The sequence below is a fragment of the Cynocephalus volans genome, chromosome 12 (genome assembly GCF_027409185.1).
Source record: "Cynocephalus volans isolate mCynVol1 chromosome 12, mCynVol1.pri, whole genome shotgun sequence".
Classification (NCBI taxonomy): Eukaryota; Metazoa; Chordata; class Mammalia; order Dermoptera; family Cynocephalidae; genus Cynocephalus; species Cynocephalus volans.
In genome coordinates this window covers 26,871,163-26,896,136 of record NC_084471.1, presented here as the reverse complement: position 1 = coordinate 26,896,136, position 24,974 = coordinate 26,871,163, and the positions used below count along the sequence as shown (strand labels likewise).

Below are 24,974 nucleotides of genomic sequence, written 5' to 3'. Positions count from 1 at the left end.
AAGCCTTGACTCAGGACCCCGTCCCTTCACATCATCGTAGGACAGGACCTCATTCCTCTCTCCTTGGAGCCCCTATTGCAGCTGAAGGTTGTGATACTCCCTTTTGTCTAAAATTGTAGGGATTGTTAATTTACAGGAGTCGGGAATCATTAGGGCCACTCAAGTTCGCTTTAAGCCCAGGGGCTTGGAAGTTTGGAGAACAGGTCATTGACCAGTCAGTTCTCAGGCTCAGCCAGAGAAAACACTGGAGGGTCCCAGAGTGCAGACAGGCCAGTTCTTAATCCACTAATTACTGCTCCTGTTATGTTTCAATGAAAGGCAAAGTAGCAAAGGCAATCAGTTTAGTTGTAAAGAATCTCCTTCTGGAAGAAAGAAAGGAAAAAAAAGAATAAAAGGATACATTTCTGAAGGAAGGCTGGGAATTCTGAAGATTTTGAGAGACATACTCACTCAGCTGCTTTAAGCAGGATGCGTGTATTGGAGAGGGCTGGGTAGAGGGTTGGAAGTTACTGGGAGGGAGGGAGAGGGGAAAGCAGCAGCATTATGGTCAACCACCATGAAACAGTATTGTGTCTGGCATTTAGTTAGAATGCAATAACTGTCATTAAGTATTAATTAGTATTGTTTAGCTACGTATATGATTGTTTTGTCTACCAAGAATGAAAGTATGGAAAAATAATTTTAAGAATGTTATTTGAAAATGACAGTTGTAACATGTTAAAGTACATTCTATCAATTTAACCAATGTTTCTAGGGTTCTTCTAAGAAGTCTGTAAAATCTAAGAAGCCACAGCAGATACTTTTGCCTGAAAAAATAAATGAACAGCTGGCCTTGTTGGAGACACACCTACTCAAACTGACAAAGCAATGTAATTATTTTTTTCCCTGTATACTTCTGTTTAGCGTTATGTTTTTTAAAATGAGAAAATATTTTGTTAAAAGGATTAAGATGAGATTAGCATATTGTAAACCCTCTAAGGTTCACATAGTACTTGTACATTATGTCATTAATCCTAGTAATACCCTGTTAATAAGGAATTGATAACCACTTTTTACAAACGTGGCTCGTAAAGATCAAGTGATTTATTTAGGATTACATAGCTGGCTTGAACTTGAGCCTGTGTCTTCTGACTCTAAAGCAGATTTTCTCAACCTTGACAGTATTATCACTTTGGACTGGATAGTTCTCTGTCGTGGGGGATTGTCATAGGCATTGTAGGATATTGAGCCTCTACCCTTAGATGCATAGCACATCATCCTCCCAGCTGTGACCACCAACTGGGAGGCAAATGTTGCCAAATGTATTTGTATTCGTCCATTTCTGAAACTGGATAATTTGTAAAGAAAAAATATTTATTGCTTACAGTTTTGAAGGCTGGGAAGTCCAAAGTCCAGGGAACACATCTGGTGAGGGCCTTGTTGGTGGTGACTTCAGCAACGCTGAGTATGACATGCGAGAAAGGCAGAAGCAAGAGAGAGAGAATTTCTCACTCCCTTTCCCTTTAAAGCCACCAGAACCACACCCATGACCACCGTCAAACCATCAATGGATTAATCCATTCACTAGGGTGGGGTTGTCACAATCTAATCACCTCTTCAAGGCCCCACCTTTCAATTGCCATAATAGGATTTCCCAGCCTCTTAACACAGTCACAGTGAGGATTAAGTTTCTACTACATGGACTTTAGAGGGCACAATTCAATCCGCACCAGTATCCTTGATGGGAAGGGGGCGTGGCACAAAATTGAGAACCACTGCTCTAAATGCAAAAATGTAACTGAGAAATAAAGGGATAGTGTAAGGGGGTGTTAATTTGTAAGTGGTTTGAACAATAGCCTATTAGAGTAGAAAGTAGAGTGGAAGATTAGTTTAATTTTAGGCTATTGTACTGTAGTAATTTCATAATGGACCAATGTATAAATGCAGTGATTGGTAGTTTGAAATTTGCAGTTTGGAAAGCTGCTTAGAAAACTGATTTAGTTTCTGGTGATTCGTTTTGCAACATTTTTTTAAAAGGAGGTACTTTGAATCTTCTAGAACAAGAGAGTACCCAAATTTCTCCCAAGCGTGTGGCTCCACTTTTGGCCTCACGGTCTTTTGGGAACTGAGGGTACTTGTTGAATTCCATGCCCATGCCTCACCTCTCTTATTGTGTGCCTCAGTTGTATCTTGGTGGTCATACTGTTTCAGGATTCCCTGACTTGAATCTCTTTCTTTTTCAATATTTTCCATGTCTGTTTCAAGCTGAATTTATGAACTGAATCCAATGTTCTGTTGCTCACACAATCAGTAAGCCTAGTTTTGGGAAAACCGTAATTGTCTTGTTACATATAAAAAAGTATAATTCTTGTAAAGTGCTCTAGAAATGGGGAATATGTATTTTTTGTAATTTCAGTAAAAACATTTTACTAAGAAACACAATGTAATATTACTAGCAAAATTTAATAACAACCATAATAAAAATAATAGTTTTGTACAGTGTTTTCCGTGTGTCAGGCACTATTTTAAGTATTTTACTCACATTTAAAATTCATATAACTCATATATAACAATTATATGAGGAAGGTGTTATTGTTATCCCCATTTTAAAGATAAGGAAACTGAGGCACAGAGAAGCTAATTTCCGAATGTCTCATAGCTAAAAATTGTCAGGATTACAATTTGAATCCAGCCAGTCTGGCTCCAGTGGCTGTGCTATACTTTACCACCTTTTAAAGATAATTTTATTAAAATGGAGTTAATATAATTGGTAGGTTTCTGAGTCTGGGGTTTGTTGATATATTGCAGCTGTCGATAAGAATCATGCCTTCAAAACTCTTCGCCTATTTGGTGGTGGACCCTGTAGCTTTTAGGGGGAAGAATAAAAGGAAATAATTGAGATTATTGATTCTTTTTCTCTCCAAAATGTAATGATGTAATTGATATTTTCAGTCGCATAATTTAAAGTGAATACTTGTATATTTTCCTATTTTTCATCTTCTCCAAAGAATTTTTTATTTTTGGTTGTTCATGTTAAATAGAACGTACACCTTATCAATTTTTTTTAACCTTAGATGTTACAACTGAACTCTCAGGAGCAGAGGACCCTATATTTCTCTACCCTATAGTTTTAAATTGGTCGGTCAAAGGTGCCATGAAGGAAGGTAGGTGACCTGCATGTGTATATTCTGTCCACTCGACTTACCACCACTGAAGATCTTTTATTATGTGAATTTTGTTTCTGTTGTCTACTTCTAGGCAGAATATTTTGAGTGTTTACTCATTCAGAATAATGCAGTATCTTGATTGCCAAGTAATAAATTTAAAGTCTGGAAAGACAGAAACTTGATGGTGGCTTATTTTGTAGTGAATAGTGTCATTTTGAAGCTTACAAAAACTAGGGCGTTGAAAAACACAGTGATTTTTAAGTTTAACTATGAGGAAATAGCAACATTATTGCTGAACTCATAGTGAAGTATAATAAATATTAAGGTAACTAGTTACTATAATTATCAGCAATTTTTTCTACAGTTAGTCATACTTTAGAAGCAAACTTAAAGGTAATCTTTCTCAACACTTAGATATTTAGATGATAAATGAAATACAGACTGTGAAGGATTGGTTGATGTTACAAAAACAATAGTTCCCACCACGCTAATTCCTATATTTTTTTAAAAGTGAGAAATCCGAAAAGCAGGTTAATAAATTTGCCTGGTGGGACAAAATGACTATTAGCATTAGTAATCTTTCAGCGCCAATAACTCAATGTATTGATAACTACATATGAACTTTCTTGTTTCTACAGTTATGAAATTTAAGCAGCAACCTAGATTCCTGGAATTTTTTACACAAGTTATGCTAAAATGTATGAATGATGAAAGGTTTCAACTTATGGTGGAGATAACAGCTCCTGTCAGTGACTTCTTGAAAAGGTACTTGTAATATCAATTTTATATATGTTAACAACTTTAAAAAATGAGTAACATTGTCACTTTAAAATACACAAGGTAGGTGAAAAAGAGGGTGGGGTACATATATGCAGTTAAAACAACCATTTAGGAGATAGTGAAGATTTATGTCTGTGGAATGAATGAATAAATGAATAAATAAATAAATAAATTGAAAATATTTATCCGACCGAACTAAGAAATGAGAACAGAGCATGTTCAGATTTCTAGCAGGAAATAGATGAGGTCTTTTGCTATTGAGTCGAGATGGATAATAGCATCTGTATGCCATCAGCTTTCTTTCAGACAGGGTTTTGTGTCCAGTATTGGTTATTTACCATGTGTCTTTAATTCCTTGATAGTAATGAGCAGGGCCATTTCTTGGGGTTTCCATTTGTATATGTGTATAGGGAGTTCCTCAAATAGAAGAAGTAAACCTTAAAGCTCTCCCTCTTATTCTATAAGCCTGAATGATTCTCTTTGCTCCCAAAGAAAATGATAGTATCACATGCCAATTATAAGAGATGCCAAATGAATCCCACTTTTCTTCTGAAAATTGACAGCTGGACTTGTCTTTCACCACTGGGCATAGATAAATCCATCCTATTTTAATAAAAGTAAGCATCAGTAACATAAGATCTATATTAAAATGGCAGCAAAAGAGAAGAGAAGCATGCCCTTAAAAACATACAGGAAGATATTCTTCCTGAAATAGGCACTTCATTTATTAGAACCGAAGCTTAGAATATATGTGCTTTGTACTTTCAAAAGATGAAAGAAGAAACTGCTTCTATGAAATGAAGCAGCCCATAGTAATAAGAGAATTGGTCAGAATTAGAGAGTCTCATCAAATTTAAAAAAAACCAAAAAACCCACCATAGCCAAAATTAGATGTTTAGAAGCTTTCGGTAATATTCTTGATACCAAAGAAAATCAGAAGGCACTCACAGAGTGTAGGGAAATTTGGAGGGCTGACCGTGACAGTCAAACCTAAGAATCATACATATTCTGAAAGATGAACACTAAATGGCTTAGCGCATTGAACATCAGTATAATAAAAGACCTGAAGTTGGAGACTGAGCAGTATAACTGAGTTCAAAACAAAGGTAATACTTTTAATTTTCAAGGCTGAGAAGATGTTTTAGGATGTTCTTTACCAAGTCAGGAAATATAGGAGAAGGTGCAGATGCAGTACTTTGATTTCTACTTTGATAGTAATATCTATTGTCTATTTGTGTTCATATGCCTAACATGTTTTGGTACATAGAAATTTTTCTCATATTGCAAAAGACAAATATACATCTGTATTTTCTTCCAACTTCATAGTTTCATGATTTACATTTAATGTTTTAATCCATATGAAATTTATTTTGGTATGGGAATTTGAATTAAACTTTAGTTTTTTCCCCAGTTTATCAGTTTTCCTAGTAATATTTAGAGAATAAGCCCCTTTATCACTTATTTTTAATGCCACCTTTTCACATTCAAAGTGGATAAGTATACCAATAACGCTTATAAATCACAATGAAGATATTTCATAAACTTTTATGTTCTACTGTTAAGTCAAAGTATATAGAAATATGGGCCGGCCCCGTGGCTCACTCAGGAGAGTGCAGCACTGGTAGCACCGAGGCCGCGGGTTCGGATCCTATATAGGGATGGCTGGTGCGCTCACTGGCTGAGCGTGGTGCAGACAACACTGTGCCAAGGGTTGCGATCCCCTTACTGGTCAACAACAACAAAAAAACTATATGGAAATAACTGCTGAAAAGAAGGTTAATTTCACAGAAACATAATAAGATTAATTTAATATATATAGCTAATTGAGACTAAAAACTCTTTAAAGCACCCATGAAATAAAAAAATATCTAAACTGAAAAATAAAGCTCACTAGATCACCCAGACTGAAATTTGTAAAGACCACCTTCTCTTATAGTACAATAAACCTGAAGTTTTATAACAAAATTAATTATTGTCATATATAATTATTGGATCAGAAAATAAGTCTAACTAAAAGAATAGAGCCTTCTGAAAATAACTGTAATAAGAAACCCTACATATCAAATGCACCGAAAGCAGCAGTTAGAGGCAAATTCTTAGATTAAAAGCTTCTGTTACTAAACAAGAAAAATGAAATTAAATGATCTTTTTTTTTTTGAACCAGTAAGGGGATCGCTCAGCCAGTGAGCGCACCGGACATCCCTATACAGGATCCAAACCCACGGCCTCGGCGCTACCAGTGCCGCACTCTCCTGAGTGAGCCATGGGGCTGGCCCTAAATGAACTTTTTATTGAACTCAAGAAATTAGAACAATAACAAAAGAATTCTTACAAAGCAGAAAGAAGAAAATAAAAAGTTGAAAATAGTCAGTTTTAAAATAGTCCAATTGATAACTATTAGAGCTCATTCTGTGAAAGTATGAATAAATTATGTAAATTTCTGGATGGCATAAAAAGAAATACAAGTAATCTGAGGAGAAAATAATCATATATTTGGAAGTGGTTAAATAAACATTAGACAACAGTGTGTAGAATTTAATATTAATGAATTTAAAAATCTAGTTGAAAGTGATGATTATCTGGAAAAAATTAAATTATAAGAACTGATTGAAGCAGTAAAAACTTTGGATAGCTCATATTTTTTTTTAGGGTAGCTTTTTCATAATTTAAAGGAACAAAGTAATTTTTGTTTTGTATAAAGCTATTTTAGAACATGCGTATGAAATTTCCTTGTAAATTTAGCACAGGAGGCTCTGATAATGGAGCCTTATAAAAAGAGAATAAAGAATTAAAAATTATGGGCTTTATCAATTTTACTTAGCAGTATATGGAAGCAAAAATCCAAAATAAAATAGTAGCATGTAAGTTCAGCAGTGAAAATGTAGATTTCAGTCTCATTGCAAATATAGTAGGAAATCTATAAATGTAATTATCACTGGTTATTAAAGGAGATGCTAAAAAGTCATGTGATGTTGCACTCTCTTTGTCACCTCTCTTCCCCTGGGTGATGGAGATGCAAAGGATTACTCAAAGCCCATTTCTTCTGAGCAGTGAGAAGCCCCAAAGGGGTTAATTTCCTGGAACCCTCAAGAGAGAGGCATTCCTCCTTGGGAAATTAACACCAGACTGGGGTTTTCTACCCATATTTATCTCCAGACAGGAAAGTTACAGAAAAGGAACATAGGTGGAGTTATGGCTAAGTATAATTTAACAATAGAGGCTGGTAACATCAGTGAAATAACAAAGTGACATTCCATAATGCAATTTGCAAAAGGTTAAGTCAATCCACTAACAAAAGCCTGTTCTTAGCAAATACTGTCTTTTCCTACAGCAATTTCCTCAGTATGTTTACATAACAATCCAGTAACATTAGGTTAACCTGCTCCAAGGGCATCTGTCCTTGAGCCAACAATTTTGCTGTGTTACAATTCTTTATCTACAACAGAGATTTTAGCTTGGGGAAAGTTTCCTGTCTTTTGCAAGCTTAACATTTCTATATGTAATTTTAAAAAGTTAGGTTATACCTGAAACTACAGGGCTTTGGAAACTAGGCCCTGTGAGATACATTTGATTTATAAATGTTAGTACACTCCACAATGTGACAAAATTCAATAACCATTCCTGGAAAATTAGAATTAATTCTGTTAAAATAAGCTCTACAACTAGGAAAGCTGTTACTTACTCCTTCTATTATTAACATTGTTCTGAAAGTTTTTTCCAGTGCATTAAGATAAGAAATAGAAATTAGAATTAGAACTTAGGAGATTATCACATAACAGTGTCTCAAAAATGGTTGTTAAATGGATTCCACAGTGAAGTACTCTAAAAAATGTAGATAAAATGATTGATATTTACAAATAATTAAGTTTTTAAATATAACAAGCTAAAGATAATTAACTGAAAATCATTAGAACTAGTAATAGAATTCAGAAGAATGGTTAGATGTAAAATTAGTAGCTTCCCTATACCAACTAAAAAGTATAATGGAAAAATGATTCAATATCTATGGAGTAAAAGATTAGATTTATCAGGAATTATGAGGGGATTTAGGCTAATATGAAGAAGACCCAAACATCTTTACTAAGAGATATAAAAAAATGACTTGACTAAATGAAGAGACCTTGTATATTACTTGATGGGCAGACAGAATACTGTAAAGATTTTTATTATCTTCAAATTAACTTGATAGTTTAATGCAATTCCAATAAAAATTTCAATCATTTAGTTTATGTAGAATGTACTAGAATAATGAAAGCTGTTTGAAAAATAAAAAGAGAGCAAAAAGGAAGGATTTGTACTGTCAAATAAAGTATAACAGAGTTGTTTTTGTGAAATAATAGGCGACAGACATTGGGACTCAATTGAGTCGAAACAGGCACTAATATCAGTAATCAAACAATGAAGCCACAAAATAAAAGATCAATAATGTTGATTACATCAAAATTTAAAAATACTATTTATCAAAACACAACAATAACGAATAAAAAGAAGTCAGTCAGAGCTCCACAGAGCTGTGAGAGGTGAAGGAAGGGAGGAGTTTAATTTATTCAATAAATGAAGTTTCTGCAGTGGCTGGAGGAGAAGGCTGAGGTGGGTGGGAAGATGGTAGCCAAAGTGTACATCCATGACCTCCTCTCCTTCTCACCTCTTTCTGGAATAGTATAGCAGCCAGGCCAAGCATTCTTTTTTTTTTTTCGTGACCAGTTCGGGGATCGCAACCCTTGGCTTGGTGTTGTCCGCACTGCGCTCAGCCAGTGAGTGCACCAGCCATCCATATATAGGATCCGAACCCGCGGCGGGAGCGCCACTGTGCTCCCAGCACCGCACTCTCCGGAGTGAGCCACGGGGTCGGCCCCAGGCCAAGCGTTCTGATGGCGTGGGAGAGGAGACCAAGCTGGCTGGAGCATAGCAGGCAACCAGTCTCAGGATGCAAGTTGCAGAGGATGGATCCCTAAATCCCCAGCGGTCGCTGGTCCATGCTTTCTAGTTTAGGCAGACAAAATATTTGCCAAATAAATGTCTGAACTGTGAGATTCTTGAAGTTGGTGCAACCAACCATAGAATCCAGGATCATCTTCATCAAAACTGAAACGAGAGGCCAGCCATCACTGGGATCGAAACAGAGTTAGATGATGTCCCCCAATCCCTAGAAACAGCTATCCATCCTCACCAGCCTGGCACTGATGTGGTCTTATATTTTATTCAGTTTAAGCTTTTGGATCCTATTTATCATGTTACAGCAGGGCTTTGCTGTACCTGGCAAGTACTTACCGAAAGAAATATAAATTCCAGAAAATATATAAATGTCAGGAAAAATAGGTAAGTATCAATAGATAGGTAATGAGAGATTTTACAGTATTTGTAGAAGGGGCCAAATTACCAGCGGAGTCCATTAGAGTTCACAATTAAGAAAATAAGGTTAAGAATCCCTGCAGGTGATTGGGGAAAGGGAGAAAGTTTAGCAGTCATCTAAAATGCTTAGCTTCTTATGGTATCCAGAAGGCAACAGTGGCTGGGAGCTTGCATAGGATGAAACCAAAGTCTGAATTCTGTTGGAAGCAGGTAGCTTGTCTAGGGTCACTTTTATGTAGTTTTCCTCTCAGTTTCAAAGGGAAGTGTCTGTGTTACTTGATTTTCAGTCCAATTCTGTTCCACCTACATCATGCTTTCAACTCCTCTTCCTTTTCCTATAGATGCATGAATCAGCTCTCATCACATTTTATGGTATGATTTACATTTGGCTCTTTTGAGAGGCCAGCTATTCCTTGATGATCAGAGCTATCACAGTCTAATTTATGCATATTTTGGATATTTTTCTTGAATAATTTCAGTGACAACATTCATTAAAAGTTTATTACTTGGGGGTTGTTTTGTAAATTTTTTCAGATCCCTTTGACTGACTTTTATCTTTTTATATTAGGAGGAATGAATCTCTACTTGGACTAAAAAAAAAGAAATATAAGGACAGTGTTTTGTGTAAAAAGGCAAGCAAACCTTTAAAGAAGTTCAAAGCTGCAGTAATAGAGATTGGAAGAGTAAGTTTCCTATGAGTTATGAATTTTAGGTAATGAGGTTAAGAGATTTGTTTATCTAGAAATGATTAGCTGCATTTTACTTTATTATAATATGAAACAAAAGGAAATACCAGCAAGCATGATTTTATAATTATATAATACATTATAACTGTTAAAGTTATCATATAGATATTTTTATGGTCAGATCTTTTCATCTATGGGGCACTTCTGTCGCTTTTGATAGTAATCTTAATTTAGGTATACAGAGAAAAAGCTGTATTTCAATGTCAAGAGAAGCATTAGATATGAGTAAATTGTACTATGGTGTTCAAAGCTTAAGTTTAATTTGAAACATTTTGTTATTTTCTCTATTAAGACTGCAGATATGACAGCAAGAAGAAGAAGTAAAAAAAGGGAAACTCTAAGAGATTTTTTTTCCAAAAATCCATCTATTCTTGAAATGGTGGAACATGAAAGGTATTAACTAATTAATTAATTCAACAAAAGTTTACTTGAGGATGGCTATGTGTTAGGCATTAATTTGGGCACTAGGGATATACGAGTGGACCAGACAGATAAAATCACTGCCTTCAAGGAGCTTACATACTAATGAAACAAGCACAGTAAACAAGTAAACACACAAATAAACAAGACAGTTTAAAATTTTGATAAATTTTATGAAATAAATTAAAAGAATGATGCTATAGAGTAATTGGCTTAGCATGGGGTTTATCTATATGTCTCTATCTAAATATAGCTATATAATTATAGCTATATAAATATCTCTATATCTATCTGTCTACATACCTACCTACCTGTCATCCTAAGTTCATTCTGATACCTTCAGTTTTAGTTCAACACTACAGTATACTTTCCAGAGTTTTCTCCTTTCCAAATTATAACTCTTTCCTTTAATGGTGAGAATCCTGGTTCCATTAATGTTAATACATCAACTCGCTTCCTCAAGCTAGAATACACAGAAGGTAGTTTCAGGATTCCTTAATTTTTTTCTCATGCAGGTTTCCATCTGCTTCCTCGAATGGCTCCATGTCACTGAGCGCGTGTGCATATTGTCCTTCCTGAGCTTCCTCTTTGACTGTTGGATCTCCTCAGACCTCATGGAGACACCGCTCTGATGGTTAGAGTACTCTAAATGTTAAGAACTGTTCAGGTGGTAGAAGGAGAAGCATCTTCTACTCCCTGTGGGCTGGCTGTTGGCTCCCTTCCAAGCCAGCGGGAGCCTGTCGTTACCTTTCCAAAATACCTGGAGGAAGCTTATCCTCTTGCTGATCTACCTGAATAATCTCGCCTCAGTGTCAGACAAGATACAGCTAATCCTGTTGTTTCTTCCTGGACTTTTGAGGAGAGTTGACCTCCTCACACAGGGACTTTTAATTTTCAAAATAGTCATTAAAAAGATTCACATTTGTTAGGAAATCAAATAACATATCACTAAAAGCAACCAAACAACAACAGAAAGTCCAAAAAACATTAGATTAAAAGGAAATTATCAACAAAATACAAAATATTTAGAACCAAATGATTATGTAAACACTACATGTCAAAAGGAAGCCTCCTTGCTTCCTGTCTTTCTCAAAACATCTGCTCCTTTGTTGCAACAATCTCTGTCTGTCTTCCTTCCTTCCATCTATCTCTCTTCTTTTTTTCTTCTGTGTGTGTGTGTTTCTGATTCAGAACAATATCTATATAAGTGAGCAAGATACTTTACCTACTGAGATCTGGGTTTTTTCCCCCCTTTTCTAGTGAAAATCAGGTAGAATGATAGGACCTTTGGGGCAGCAACATTGCCAACACTACAAAAAAAAAAAAAAAACTGATGAAGTGTTTTGACACATGAAGTTATGCTCTCTAAACTATGTAACTATAAAAATAGCTGGACTACTTTGAGTTCTGATAGGAATGTTTTTTTAAAAGTGCACATGTTATGCATAAAATTGAACTATTAGCTGAAATTTGAGTATTGTTTTTTTTTCTGGAGCATGTTAAATACACATTTGTAAAATTACTTAATCTATATTCAACTGACATTTTATTTCCTCTAGAGTCTGACTAATGTTAGACAAAATTTTGCTGCATTGTTTTTTTCCTTAAGAACAAATAACAGAAAAATGATTTTCTTGTTTAATATTGTAGTTAGTTGATGAATGTGAGCATCTAATCTCAGTGGACTTTTAGTTGTGGAAGAGAAAAGCTCTGTTTGGTTTTAGCTGAGGACTCAGACATCAGAGAGCATGGAACGCAGTATGTGGTGTCTTTGTCCCAGGTGCTCATCCTTGTGACTTTTGTTTTAATCACCCCATTTCACATTTCTAGCACCGAGGAAGTGATAAATAAACCAGAAACATTTGCATAAGGGCAGTCAAGTGACTTCTTGATGTATTTTGTACAAATTGGAACCATTCTTCTTTATTAAATATCTGGGAGTTTTTGGGTAATTTCAAAACTTTTCTCCCTTGGCAGAAACAAGAGAGCTGATGTTAGAAAAATAGCATTTCGATGCCTGATGGACCACTTGAATCCTCTAATATTAGATTATGCTAAAAGAAAGAGGTTCCATCAAATATTTCTTGAGGAGATGCCCTGGAGATCTCAAATGAACCTCCATCTGGCAAGTGCACACTTCAACCTGCTTTTACAAAAGCTGGGGGAGCATTTGAAGATGAAATGTAGCGCTTCACATTCGACAGTCAGGTACAGTATATTGTCCATCAGTAATACTTTTGTAGTCTCATGAACATGGACTGTATTTGTATGTTCGGGGCTTCAAGGTTGATACAATTTAAAGGGTTTATAGAGTGCCTCTGTCTTTACACTGGGCATTAGCATATTTATTAATTTCTTATCTCAAAATTTTCCTCAAACAAGTGTTAGAACTTAGCTCTTATGAAATACAAGTTTGCATATATCTTGAGTATGTCAATCTAGTTTAAGTGCAAGGGTAAAGTGTAATTTCAAGAGAAATTCAGTGAGAATTGTGTAACAACTGTAGATACTTGTAGGCATTAGGAAAATTTCTGTTTCATTTAGAGGTGTATTTTAAGCCTTTCTACACAGAGACCATATTTTCCTTATATGATGAAAATTTTCTATCATTAATTCAACAGACATTTCTGAACTCTTATTGAGTGTCTTTGGCTAAGTGCTGTGGGAGATAAAAATAGAAGATAAGCAGGTAATATGGAATGCTATGTAACCATTAAAAAGGTGATAGTCATTCATTCAAAAAAAAAAATACTTTGAGTACCTATTAGGTACAAGGAACTGAGCTAGGTGCAATGGGTGTGCAAAGATGAATGTACATACAAGTTGCAGTCTGGTAGGGGATATCACAAATATTCACAAATAACTATAATTAATGATGGCAGTTGAAGTACACATAAAGTCTTCTTTGTTCCTAGAAGGGGGCTTTCCTCTTCCTGGTACTAACAGGAAAGGTTTCATGATGAGGGCCCTCTAGGCCTGGATCTTGATGGATAGGCAGGGTTTAGAAATGTGCAGATAGGGAAATAGGCATTCTCAATAGTTAGAAGAACACATGTCAGAACCCAGGTAGGAAACACTGGATGAGAACCCCAAATAGTACGACCAGAATCAAGGGTGTATAGAAGTGCATGCAGGGTCTTAAATGTCTATTAAATCTGAGCTTTATTTTACATTCAGTGGGAGATTATTGAGGGTTTTTTATCAGGGCCATGATAAAAATTTCTCTGACAGTAACATATCAAATGGATCAAGGGGGAGGAAAGACTGGAGTCAGGGATATGAATTAAGAGTCTATTTATTTCAATAATCCAACGAGGAAAAAATGTAGATTGAAATCCACAATGAATTTGGTCCTAGTTTGTGTACGTCCAGAATTTTGGTTGAAATCTCTACCAGACTGAACCTTTGCAAAAATGACTCCAGATAGGTTCCCTTTCCTATGTGGGCTAGACCAGGTCTGCATTCAAGAAGCAGTTAGCTTGCCTGATTGACAGGGAAGGCTTCTGGCAAAGTGACCCATTCACAGGGACTTGACACAGAAAACAGTTCAGACCAGATGAGCTTCCTTACTATTCTCTGAACCGGTACCGAGCAGTCTTCTCCGAGCTTCCAGTCATACATGACTATTCATGTATGATCACTTGGCAGCACAATAAGACGATGACCAAATTTGTGTCAGGGCAACTCGGTGCTAACTTTGATTTTTATTAAAACTGTTAATGTACATTCAGTATTTGTCAGTTTATTTTTGGTGGAAGATTGTTTACTGCTTAGACCTTATTTTTAAAAACAAATAATATCTTTTATGGACACATTGTTCTATATAGTAGGTATCTGCCTTGAGTTATGTTTAAATCCGGTGGTTTTAAGTTGACATAAATTTTTGTTTCAGAGCTCATAGAGCGAGGGTAGTAGATCTTTCAGTCCTCTTTTCGAGGGCCTTTTCAGGGAAATAGATATTGATGTTAAAATTCCTAAGAGCAAAGTTACATCGTATAATTTTAAAAGTTAGTGGGAAAATGTGTGGCTTTGATTAAGTACCAAAATACTTAATGATCTAAAATTTGGGAGCACTCTCTCACAAATGCTTTAAAAATAGATTGTATTGGGAAGATTTAATTCAATTTTGCTTATATTGTTTTTTTAATGCGATTTTTTCTCCCTTGCAGTTTTCGAACATTGGATCCTAATATATTTTCACTGCATAACTCAGGAACAGTATTACCGACAGCAAAATTGACTGTAGAAAATTATAAAGCAATGCTTGATTTCCTTCTTACAGCTAAAAAAAGAAAGGCCAACTTACCATCAGGTAAAATAAAGGTTAATTTACTCTCAAATTGCCTCTAGATTTTTATGCAGTAACACAACACGCACACACGCACACACACCCACACTCCATGAGCACACAGATGTATACACACTATTTTCCAAAGACCCAGCAATTCAGTTGAGTTTTGATGCTTTGTAGGAGATTCTTGTTTACTCTATTTAAAAAAATTTCTCTAGTTTTATGTTATCAACATATACATTTGAAAATATCTATTTTGTGTTCTGACCTAAAGCAATTTGGCTATTCAGCAAATATAATGTTCTTTTGTTAAATATTGGTAGTGGTTCAAAATAGGTGAAGACTTGCTACCAAGTGTTATATATATATATATATTTTTTTTTTGTCGTTTTTTTTTTTTCGTGACCGGCACTCAGCCAATGATTGCACTGGTCAGTCCTATATAGGATCCGAACCCGCGGCGGGAGCGTCGCCGCGCTCCCAGCGCAGCACTCTACCAAGTGCGCCACGGGCTCGGCCCCCAAGTGTTATATTTTTGTGGAAGTCAGTTTCAAAACAAATTCCATCAAACATACTGATACAAGCTGGTTCGAAAACAATCATAACAGCTGATTTTATACTCGAGGCAGTCCACTCTTGCCCTAGGATCTCCAGCTAGCACCTCCTTGAACGTTCACTCTAAGATGAATGCAATTATATTGTGATGGCAGGACCAAGCACTGTTATCTGGTCAGATGAAAGGGGGTTCTGGAAGGAGAGACATGCAGGGAGACAGGGCTGTCAGTCTGGGTGCTGCCCTGATGACTGACTTCTGCCAGATTTGACTAATTTTTATACTCTTTTTCTGCAAAGATGATGGAGCCTGGACATTATTCCTAACCAATAATCTATCTTGAATACCACTCATTTTACAAATAAAAATTTATGTCTAATATCTCTGAGCTATTACAAACCCAGTTATATAAATTTTTAATAATGGCATTTTAAGTGCCATAACATTGCTGATCAGTGTTCTTGGTATGCTATTAACTGCCCCTAGGAGTGCTGATTCATGTTTGAAGTACTCGACATGCTTTCTAGTTTTTCTAAGGTATAGATTACATTTAATTAGTACCTGCACATCATATTATGTTTACTGAAGTATTTGAAAATAAATTTCATAGACACAGAGTCTGATTTTTGTATATGGATTATAATATATAGCTTCCTGAGCTTTTTATAAAACTGGCTCCCTACCTGAGACCTATCATGAAATTGGCAATAGGATATTCTTTTAATGAGACATTATCTAATGCAGAGTTCTAAGAGAAGGTTTGTGGCAGGAGAATTCCTCTTGTTTTTATGCCACGCCAGCAGGGGCATGAGTGGCTTGGGTCACTGCACTGCTGCTCACTTCCTGGTGTATGTGTCCTGGGGATGTCCTGTTGGGGAAGAAATTAAGGAACAGTGGGATCCTGTCATTGTTCCCTTAAAAAGCATGTACATTCTTACCTCTGCATTGTTCCTTTTGCCATCGCCTTTGCCTGAAATGTTCTCTGTTTTCCTGTATAGCTAAATCATGCCCATCCGTCAGGACCTAAGTGCCTTATTCTCTAGGATCTTTCCCCGGTTCATTGTGTCTATGTAATCCCTTCCTTTCTCCAGATTTATGTGTCATTTGTTATCTGAATTACTCATTTGATGTATACCACCTACTGTGTTTTCTGGAACTTAATTCTATGTTTTTAATTGCATTATACCTTATTTTTGTACTATAGATGCTGAAGAATTTTCCGCATTTGTTAATTCCAGAACGAGTGAAGAAAATATGATGAAGACACAAACATTTTATGAATCAGACTCTGAATCAGGGCTTAGTGCTAAAGAAAAGGATCAAGCAGCAAATACGGGTCTACTGGATCATTTTATGAAAATCTTTTTATATTGCAGGAGAGCAATGGTAATATGATCATTCTTATTTGCTGGCGTAGTAGACATAAATCTCAGCCCATAAACTCGGGCATGTATATATTTTATTTATTTATTTACTATACATAATTTTACTTTTTAAAAAAATTTAATTTCTGTAATTTTTTTTGATTGTTTGTCCATATTCATGGGGCACAGAGCTGACCATCAGCACCTGTGACAAAGATGTAATGATCAGATCAATACTATTAGCATGGCCACCACCTCATATTGCAATTATTCCCCATGTCACCCACCCAAACTCCCCCCCCCCAAGCAACCTGAGATCTGTTCTCTCCCTCTGCAAGTCCAATACACTGTTGTGGTCTTTGTTTCCTTCCTTTTTCTCTTTTAACTCCCACTTATGAGTGAGGACATGTGGTATTTTTCCCTCTGTGCCTGGCTTATTTCACTTAACATAGTTTTCTCCAAGCTCATCCATATTGCTTGCTGCAAATGGCAGAATTTCATTCTTTTTTATGGCAGAGTAGTATTCCATTGTGTATATATATCACATTTTCCTTATCCAGTAGTCTGTCAATGGACATTTAGGTTGGTTCCATATCTTGGCTATTGTAACTAGAGCTGCAATGAACCTGGGAGTGTGGTATCCCTTCGACATGGGATTCATTCCTTTCGGTATATACCTAGAAGTGGGATTGCTGGGTCATATGGTAGCTCTATCTGTAGTTGTTTGAGTAAACTCCACACTGTTTTCCATAGTGGCTGTACTAATTTACAGTCCCACCAACAGTGTAGAAGAGTTCCCCTTTCTCTGCATCCTTGTCAGCATTTCTTGTTCTCAGTCTTTTTGATAATAGCCAGTCTAACTGGGCTGAGATGATATCTCAGTGTGGTTTTAATTTTCATTTTCCTGATGATAGTGATGTTGAGCATTTTTTTAAGTACATGCTAGCCATTTTTATTTGTATGTCTTCCTTCAAAAAATGCCTGTTTAGCTCCTTTGCCCATTTTTTCAATGGATTATTTTTATTTAATTAAAAAATTTTTTTTACTGTGAGGTTATTTGAGTTTCTTATATATCCTGGATACTAATCCCTTGTATGTATAGTTTGCAAATATTTTTTCCCATTCTGTAGGTTGTCTTGTCACTCTGTTGATTGTTTCCTTTGCTGTGCAAAAGCTTTTTAGTTTGATATAGTCCCATTTATTTATATTTTTTCTTTTGTTGCTTGTGCATTTGGGGACTTTATTCATAAAGTCTGTGCCTAGTCCTACTTCCTGAAGTGTTTCCCCTATGTTTTTCTTTAGTAGTTTTACAGTTTCAGATTTTATTCTTAAGTCTTTAATCCATTTTGAGTTGATTTTGGTATATGGTGAGAGGCACATGTTTAGTTTCATTCTTCTGCATGTGGATGTCTAGTTTTCCCAGCATCATTTATTGAGGAGGCAGTCTTTTCTGCAATGTATGTTCTTGTTGTTTTTGTCAAAGATCAGTTGGCTGTAAGTATGTGGGTTGATTTCTGGGATCTCTGCTCTGCTCCATTGGTCCAAGTGTCTATTTTAATGCCAGGACCATGCTGTTTTGGTTGCTATAGCTGTGTAGTATAATTTGAAGTCAGGTAGTGTAATGCCTCCAGCTTTATTTTTCTTGCTCAGGATTGCTTTGGCTATTTTGGGTCTTTTGTTGTTCCATATGAACGTTAAGATTGTTTTTCTATTTCTGTCAAGAATGTCATTGGTATTTTGATAGGGATTGCATTGAATCTGTAGATCGCTTTGGGTAGTATGGACATTTTCACAATGTTGATTTTTCCAATCCAAGAGCATGGAATGTGTTTCCACCTTTTTGTCTTCTTTAATTTCTTTCTATAGTGATTCATGGTTCTCTTTGTAGAGATCTTTTGCCTCCTTGGTTAAATTGATTACTAAGTGTTTTATTTTTTGTAATTGTAAATGGGTTTACTTTCTTGATTTCTTTTTCTGCTAGTTTGTTATTGGAGAATAAAAATGCTACGATTTTGGGGTGTTGATTTTGTGTCCTGAAACTTTACTGAAATCATTTATTAGTTATAAGAATTTTTTGGTTCAGTCTTTAGGTTTTTTAATATATACAATCACGCCATCTGCAAACAGGGACAGTTTGACTTCATCTTTTTCTGATTTGGATGCCCTTCATTTCTTTTTCTTGCCTGATTGCTCTGGCTGGCACTTCCAATACCACATTAAATAGGAGTGATGAGAGTGGGCATCCTTGTCTTGTTCCAGATGGTATTGGTGGTGGGTTTGTCCTATATGTGTCTTCTCTGAAATGCTTTTCTCTCTCTTTCTTTTTAAATATCATGTGACAGATCATTAAACTCAGAATTGGAATCATTGAGTACAAAGAGATGTTTCTGTTTTTTAATGGCAGGAAGACATGTACTTCAAATCTCTCAGGAGGGGAAGAGAAATCCATTCCTTCCAGACAAAAAAGGAACAGTTAGTTTCCCATATTCTCCATGGAATAGACAGAATGATTTTACAAAATGTAAAGTAAACCCAAATCATCTCCCTTGACCATCAGCATTGAGTCCTATCTTTCCCACCAGTGTCAGAGCCCTTGAAGAGGGTGTCCTGCTTACCTCACAGAACTCAGCTCCTCTTGCTCTTGTTCTGGTTCAGCTCATTCTGCCTCTGTGGCCTTGAAAGCACTAAGCTTGTTGCCTCCTCAGCCAACAGGTTCACCCACCATCCTTTGCACTTGCTGTTCCCTGAGCCTAAAATGCTCTCCCCCATCCAACACCCCCACGACCACCTTCAGCTGACTTGTTTGACTCAACATTCAGGTCTCTGCTCAAATGTCACCTCCTCAGGGAGGAATTCTTTCCTTACCACCCTGTCTAAAAGAACGTGTCCTCTCATGCCCTGTCAGTATTTGACCCATTTCTGCTTTATTTTATTTTGCAAACCTTTTTATTCCCTGAAATTATATTTTTATCTACTTTTCTAGTGTCAGTCTCCTCTAACAATTTTAAACAGCATAAGGCAGACCCAGTTTTACTTGCTCACTGCAGTAGCCACAGAATTTGCATACCAGTGGTCTGACTCCAAAAATCCCTAGAAACAATGGGATTTTTGGAGTCAGACCACTGGTGTGCAAATCCTACCTGACCACTTAGTAGATTTCTGTCCTTGGGCAAGGTAAGTCCATGTCCTCATCTGTAAATTGAGCAGAGTACTAGTGCACACTTACTTTGTAGGAGTTATTCTTAGAATTAAATGAGATGATACATCTAAAGGTCTTAACACAGTGTATGGCACATATAAGTGGCTTATAACAAATGGCGTTAGTTATTTTTATTATTGAAATATAGAATTTTCACAAAGAGAAAGTTGCTCAGAAATCTGTAACTTTTGGAACTTTGGGGTCTTTTGAATGTTGTGTTTGTCTTAGGTTCTTGCTCATCGTGGTGGCTACTGGACTCTGCTTCAGAACTGCTGTCGGGCCTTCTGGAACTTTACTCAGGAGCTACAAATACTTCTTAAACAGGCACTGGATCTTTATAAAACATTTCCTATTAGTCAGGATGGTTTCCTTTGTACCTCTGTTTTACCATTCTATTTGGGAGCAGAATTACTTATTGACATGTTAATACAACTACAAAATACCAATTCTATTAAGGTAAGGACATTTTAATAACTATTTTTATTGTATTTACTTTAAGAATATCCTTGTACTGTGCAGCTTGGGATAAGTAGAAATTGATGTATTTCATTTGCTTCTCATTATTTTGCTCACAATACATAACTTGCATTGTTATTACTGAAAAACATCTTAGCCTGAAAATTTATTTTGTTAAAAGGAAGGGAAGGTATATTAGTCTGTTTTGTGTTGCTATGTCAGAAATACCTGAGACTGGATAATTTATAAAGAACAGAGGTTTATTTGGCTTATGATTCTGGGACAGCTGCATCTGGCATGGGCCTCAGGCTGCTTCTACTCATGGCAGAAAGCAGCAGGCACCCGGTGGGTACAAGCAGATCACATGGCAAGAGGAAGCAAGAGAGAGAGTGGGGGCGGTGCCAGGGTGTTTTAAACAACCAGCTCTCATGGGAACTAATAGAGTGAGATCTCACTCATTAATCCCCCTACCTAGGGAGAACATTAATCTGTTCATGATGGATCCACCCCCATGACTCAATCAGTTTCCAACACTGCCACATTGGGGATCAGATTTCCATGAGTTCTGGGAGGAAAATACATCCAAACTCCATCAGAAGGTAACATTTACTGAGCTCCAGTTCCTACATAAACTAACCTTAATACATTTAATCCCCATGACAGTCTTTCTGACAGATGGAGAAATGGATCCCAAAAGAGATCCCATAGCTTGTCTGTTGATCTTTATTTTGCTGCTTTTCTGTTCCTGTCCTATTACTCCAGGTCTGCTGGAATTTTCATCCATTTAAAATTTGCCACACTGTGTTTTAGAGCATGGTAATAAAATGGAAACAATCAAACGTAAAATAGCCTAAACACACTGAAAATTAGTAAACATGTAAACACATTGAGGCCTGAGGTCAATTTCTAGAGGAAAATATATGACAACAATAGCACAGAAGACAGAGAGGATAAATAAAATTAAACTAATGTAAGTTTTTTATACTTTATATAAAGTGGTACAATATTAACTCTAAGTGGAATATGATAAGTTAAGGATGCATTTACCAATCCCTAGAATATCTACCAGAAAAAGCAATATAGCTAAAGAGCCAATGATGTAAAAGAGAAGACTGAGTAACAGCCAATTAACTCAAAAGAAGACAGGAGAAAAGGAGCAGGGAACAGCAACAAAAAATGGAACAAATAGAGAACATATAGTAAGCATTGAACCTAACTCAATCATATCAATAACTATATAAATATAAGTGGGCTAAACACCCAAATTAAAAGGCAGAGATTGGATAAAAAAGAAAGACATGTATACCTGTCTACAAGAGAAACACTTTGAATGTAAAGAAGCAGATAGATCGAAAATAAAAATATGGAAAGACACATACCATGAAAACAGTATAAACAGAAAAGTTGGCGAGACTATATTAATATTAGATAAAATAGTCTTCAAAATCAAGGAGTATTATTAAAGATAAAGAAGGGTACTTAATAATAACAAGAGGCTCAATTTATCAGGATGATATATCAATCATAAATGTGTATACTGCTAATGACAGAAATTCAAAATGCACTCTGGGCACCCAGAGCTTCCTGGTTGATGAACACATTGATGTGTTAAAAGGCTGACATGCCCTGATTCCTCAGGGAGAGAGCATGGAAGCTCTGTGTCCAGGACTCTCCTAGACCTTGTCCTATGTGCCCTTCATTTGGCTGTTCCTGAGTTGTGCCCTTTATAATAAAACTGTAATCAGAAGTATAGTGTTTTCAGTGAATTCTGTGAGTCAGCCTAGTGAATTATCAAACCTGAAGGAGTTATGGGAATACCTGAATTTATAGCTGGTCAGTTAGAAGGGCAGGTCACCCTGAAACTTGTGGCTGGCATCTGAAATGAGGGAAGCCTTGTGGAGGATAGAGTCTGTGGAGCCTGATGCTAACTCTGGGTAGTTACTACCAGAATTGAAGTGCAGTACATCCAAGTGGGATGGAAACAGAGCGCAAATGCACATGGTATGTTCACCAAGATATGCAGAGTCAAACATAATAAGCCAATAAATTGAAAAGACTGAAATCTTAAAGAATATGTTTTTTGATCACTACAGAATTAAATTACAAACAGATTAACACAATATAGAAAGAAAAAGCTCCAAATATCTGGAAGTTAAACAGCACAATTCTTTAAGCCATGGGTTAAAGAAGAAAACACAAGAAAAATTAGACAATATTTACAGCTGGGGACGACATAATCAAAATTTGTGTTATACAAATAAGGCAGCGCATAGAAGGAAATTTATAGCTTTAAATGGTTAATAGAAAAGAAGGAAGATGTAACATCAATTATCTAAGTGTCCACCTATAGGAGCTACAAAAAGAAGATCAAATTAAAACCAAAGTAAATAAAAACAAGGAAGGAAATAATATACAGAAGTGAAGGAAATGATAAGAGTAGAAATTAACTAAAAGTAAAGAAAAAAAACAGAGAACATTAATAGAGTAAAAAATTAATCTTTTGAAGAGATCATTGAAACTGTTATACTCCTAAAAATACAGATGAACAAAAATGAGAAAAGCACAAATTACTATAATGAAAGAGGGGTATAACTACAGATCCTATAGATATTTTAAAAAGTGAAGGAATATTATGGTCTAATTTTACTAATGAATTTGATATCTTAGATGAAATGAACTCATTTATTGGAAAGCACAACTTAATAAATCTGACACAAGAAGAAATAGAAAATATGAATTACCCTAAATATATTAATGAAATTAAATTTATAATCAGAAACCTTCACATAAAGAAAACTCCAGACCCAGAACATTTCCCTGGGGAGTTCTAGCTAACACACAGAAGAAGTAATAAATCCTACACCAAATTTTTTGAGAAATGGAGCCAGGTTAACCTTGACAGAGATATCAATAAGAAATGTATATCCAATATCTCTTATGAACATAGACACAAAACTCCTTAATGAGATGCTAGCAAATCAATCCCAGCAATATATGAAATATACAAATGATGATATGATACTTACAAATGTACAAGTGTGCTAATGATGATCAAGTAGGGTTTATCCCATAAATGTAAGGTTAACATTTGAAAAATCAATCAATGTAATTCATCATATTAACAGGATAAAGGATATAAATTATGTGACTATTGAAATAGATGCAGCAAAAGCATTCACAAATTTCAGCATCCATTATTGTTAAAAACTTTTCAGCAAGCTAGGAATGGAAGAAAACTTTCTCAACCTGATAAAGAGCGTCTACAGATAACATCGTAATTAATGATGAATTATTGTGAGCTTCCCCCTAAGACTGGGAAGAAAGCAAGGATTTCTGCTCATATCACTCTTATACACATCATGCCAGAGATCCTGGCCAGTACAATAAGGCAAGATAAAGAAACAAAAGGCACACAGAATTAAAAGGCAGAAACAAAACTGTTTTCATTTTTTGGACAACATGACTTTTTACATAGAGAATTCTTACTCACCAGGACTCTCCAAGGCAACTTTTAGAACTAATGAAGTAGCAGGACATGAGGTCAATATACAAAAATAAATTGTGTTTCTATATACTAGCAGAAAACAATTAGGAAATGGAAATTTAAAAACAATGCTATTTAAAATATCATCCAAAATATCAAATATCTAGGAATATATCTAATGAAACTTACACAAGTTTTCTAAACTGAAAACTAGAAAACATTATGGAAAAAAATTAAAGAACTAAATAAATAATGACATGTGTCATGTTTATGAACTGGAAGACTTAATATTGAGATATCAATTATTCCCAACTTGATCTACTGATTCAGGGAAATCCCAAAGAAAATCTCAATAGGTCTTTTTTGTTGTTGTTGTTATTAATGGACAGTTTATTCTAAAATTTATAAACAAATGCAAAAGAAAAAAAGTAGGTGGCCAAAAATATCTTTAAAAATAACAAATCTGGAGGACTTACTACCTAATATCAAGGCTTATTAAAGCTACACTAATTAGGAGAGTGTGATATTGACATCAAGAGAGAAATATTTCAATGGAACAAATAGAGAATCTAAAACTAGATCCATACATGTGATTTTTTTTTCTTTACAAAGTAGCCAAAGCAATTCAAAGGGTTCAGAAATAAATGGCAACTCCTAGACCTAGAGAGGAAACAGGGCTCCTTGGGAAAAAAAAAAGATTGATTACTTTACCTGTATGAACTATACCTGAAGGCAATCAAACAGTTTCTTTTTCTTTCTTTTTTTTTTTTTGGTGGCTGGTCGGTATGGGGAAGTGAACCCTGATGAAGGGAAATTTTTCTTTTTAGGACTATTCAGGTAATAAATGAAGAAAGGGTATTGGAATTAGAATATCAGTATTTTGCAATTCTTGATGAGTGTATTGGAAGATGAACACCATCTATGGAATATACTTGCCAGAAAAAAATAAACTGGAATCAGCTAAAGCATTTAGATCTAACCAACAATTTACAGAAAATATAGTGGGCAGAGGAACATTTTAAATGAAATCATGGGAATGCAAACAGTAAAATCCAGACTATGGAAACTCTACAAGACAAATAATCTGGCTTCTTCAAAAAAAAGAGGAGATGGAACTTGTAGTTTAAAAATGACTTGTTTAAAAAGCAATTGCAGTGTTTGGATCTTATTTTGATCCCATTTC

At 35.6% G+C, this 24,974-nt stretch overlaps 1 protein-coding gene across 1 annotated transcript in view; it reads left to right on the top strand.

Annotated features, from left to right (window-relative positions):
• CFAP54 (cilia and flagella associated protein 54) overlaps window positions 1-24,974 on the top strand; it is a 302,389-nt gene that overhangs the window by 103,675 nt on the left and 173,740 nt on the right. The window contains exons 28-36 of the mRNA XM_063115642.1: window positions 755-869; window positions 3,054-3,143; window positions 3,785-3,911; window positions 9,847-9,961; window positions 10,317-10,417; window positions 12,422-12,652; window positions 14,614-14,756; window positions 16,493-16,674; window positions 20,080-20,307. Of these exons, the coding sequence (XP_062971712.1) occupies window positions 755-869; window positions 3,054-3,143; window positions 3,785-3,911; window positions 9,847-9,961; window positions 10,317-10,417; window positions 12,422-12,652; window positions 14,614-14,756; window positions 16,493-16,674; window positions 20,080-20,307 (1,332 nt within the window). The remainder of the gene's footprint in view (window positions 1-754; window positions 870-3,053; window positions 3,144-3,784; window positions 3,912-9,846; window positions 9,962-10,316; window positions 10,418-12,421; window positions 12,653-14,613; window positions 14,757-16,492; window positions 16,675-20,079; window positions 20,308-24,974) is intronic.